General features: G+C 51.9%; 1 protein-coding gene across 1 annotated transcript; it reads right to left on the bottom strand.

Annotated features, from left to right (window-relative positions):
* Nucleotides 1–795: 795 nt before the first annotated feature.
* On the bottom strand, nt 796–2,314 carry PPTG_07802 (hypothetical protein; the record flags this gene model as incomplete). Its single annotated transcript, XM_008902166.1, has 2 exons — nt 796–2,169; nt 2,240–2,314. 2 exons carry the CDS (start codon nt 2,312–2,314, stop codon nt 796–798), a joined length of 1,449 nt encoding a protein of 482 aa, XP_008900414.1.
* Nucleotides 2,315–2,470: the final 156 nt, after the last annotated feature.

The raw sequence follows: 2,470 nt of genomic DNA, 5'->3' as shown, positions 1-2,470 counted from the left end.
AAATCACTACACCACAACTGCCCCTGTCGCAATGGGAGCCACAGAAATGGTGACCGTTGTGACACTCATGTTGCTCCATAATCCAACGCATGTCATGCGCGTCGAATGCCACCATGCATGATAGCTTCATGAGGCACCTCGCCGTCTGCAGGAATGACGCACCTTTCGTACACCTTTGTGCTCCGGCGATGTAACTGGAGGCACGACCGACGGTTCATCGAGTTTGTACGTGCCCACAAAGTCAAACGCACCTATCACCGAATTCTTAATGCGCACGGCGTGTCCACGGTGTTTCAATCATTCTTACACGCGCCATACCTCGGGTGTGGTGTACTTTCCGCTCGCAACGATCGCAATTTATCTTCTGACGCAATGCGAGCCATCGCTGTTGTCGTCTCTACCTTATCGACACGCAGCGCAATCTCTTGACGCTAGCAACGAGTGTTCCACCGCACCAACAATCATCCCATCGCGAGTATGCCCAACGATATTCTGGTCAAGAATATGCCCCGTGAGTATCCGTCATGAGAGGTAATGCTGATCGATGGCGCTATCAAGACGATTGAATCCTCGCCGCCAGGCCTATCACATACGTCTGTAACGCAGCAACCTTCTGGACGCGTCAGCGAGTGTTCATCTTCCACGGTAGCTGTTTTGCATGCGTTCATGTTGTCCTTTTCAATCCATATCCCACAGCGTAATCAAGTTCACGTAATTCACCAAATCCATATGCAGAATGTTGATGCAGTAGCTCCTTTCGTCTGTTACCACAGGCTGCAGCGCCCTGTGGGCAGTTCAAGCCACGCTAATCCTCGTCGGCGACTTGAACATCTGCAGCCGACGTTCACTCTTCTTGGCACACAAATAATCATACAATAGTCCACAGCATAACAAGTTGGACGGAGATTCCCAAGTTGGCTCGTCACAGCCGACCCAATTGACCTTAAACTCTCGCCTACTGCGCTTGGTGCTCGTCGACACCGGTGTACGGTCGTCGAGGATGGACTCCGCTTGTCGCATCATGCGAAATGGTCCATGCCATGGACTGTGCTGTCTGCTTGTCAAATCTGGTTTTCCGCGTTCCATGTAAGGCCACACTCTTCTCCCAATGTGAAACCGAGGCCTCGGTGGTGCCCCTACAGCATCAACTGGTCCCAGGGAAGCTCCTGGGCAGTCTAGCGATGGTTCATCAACGGCGTTGTCGGTTTTCCTAGTGCTCGCCTGACTTCGAGGTATTTCTGCAATATTACCACAATCGCCACAATCACCCGAAATGTCGTCTTGAGTGCATTTTCCGGCAGCTTCCAGCTGACAATCGTCGCTACCGGTCATACCACGTTCACAATGGTCCAAATTACGTGGTCCAACCTTTGTCGTGCCTTCATCTTCACGCGGCTCGTAGATCATCTCCTGGATGCGATTTAGGGTAGCCAATTCGGATTTACGAGCTTCAGCAAGCACGACCCTGCTAATCTTGGACTCGAAAGCCTCGGTGGCTAGTGAATCCGCGGCATTGTATTCCTTTGCTACATGAAGGTACTTGACCGACCGAAGCTTTGCCGTAAGCTGTTTGCGAGTGTTCAGCAATATCACCAGAGACCCCTTTTGCCGTGCCCCTAGTGACTGTGGAGTGGGAAGTGTTGAGTCGCCCACGATGACTAAATCCTCGGCACCGCATGCTAAAGCTGCCTTGACACCGTTATTTATCCCAGTGTATACAGCGAGGTTCCCCGTGGTGGACGGGAGACAAGTGTTCGCAGCGATCACTATCTTCCATTCAGGGAGGCTCCATAATATCCAAGAACAGCTACTATGACCACCATATTGATCGGTCTTGGCTGATCCGCTAAAAGACATAACGAATCCTCGGTAGTCGCGCGGTAGCTTCACATAGTCCCTACCGGTGTCATCCACGATTTCGTTTTCTTTGGTTGTCAACACGTGGGCTACTGATATGTATCCTTCGTCCAACGTGACTACCGCCTCCTCCGCTGGCGTGGCTTTGACTCCAGGCCCCAAACGAACGCTCGTAACCGTGTCCAGCTCCTTTAACGAAGCGTGTATCTCCTCTGGACCGGTGGTTGTGTCTTCGTTTTCACTAGTCGCAATGTAAGAGACTGATGAGTCGTGTTGCCATCCGATACAATCGTGGTTTCCCTCGTTATTGCACTTGATGCGTCATCTCCAACATCAGACACCAGCTGAACCCACGTTGCTGTGTTCATCACCTCCGTTATACCTTGTAGTTCCTGTGGGCAACTAGCCGACTTCTCGTTGGAATCGCTGCCGTCTCCATCACTTGCTGAGCTGCCATCCGACGAGTCTCCTGATAATCGGACCTCGAACGCGTCTTCGTCTGTCGCCCCTGAGTCTGGGTGACATTCGTCTCGCTATCGTTGTTCAATAATCTTCGCCCAACGATCGGCACATGTCAGACGATCTGTCGATACGTCCAACGCGTCTTCAGGCG

The sequence above is a fragment of the Phytophthora parasitica genome (genome assembly GCF_000247585.1).
Source record: "Phytophthora parasitica INRA-310 unplaced genomic scaffold supercont2.13, whole genome shotgun sequence".
Classification (NCBI taxonomy): Eukaryota; Oomycota; class Peronosporomycetes; order Peronosporales; family Peronosporaceae; genus Phytophthora; species Phytophthora nicotianae.
The sequence above is the reverse complement of the archived record's forward strand: the minus strand, read 5'-3'. Positions and strand labels throughout refer to the sequence as shown.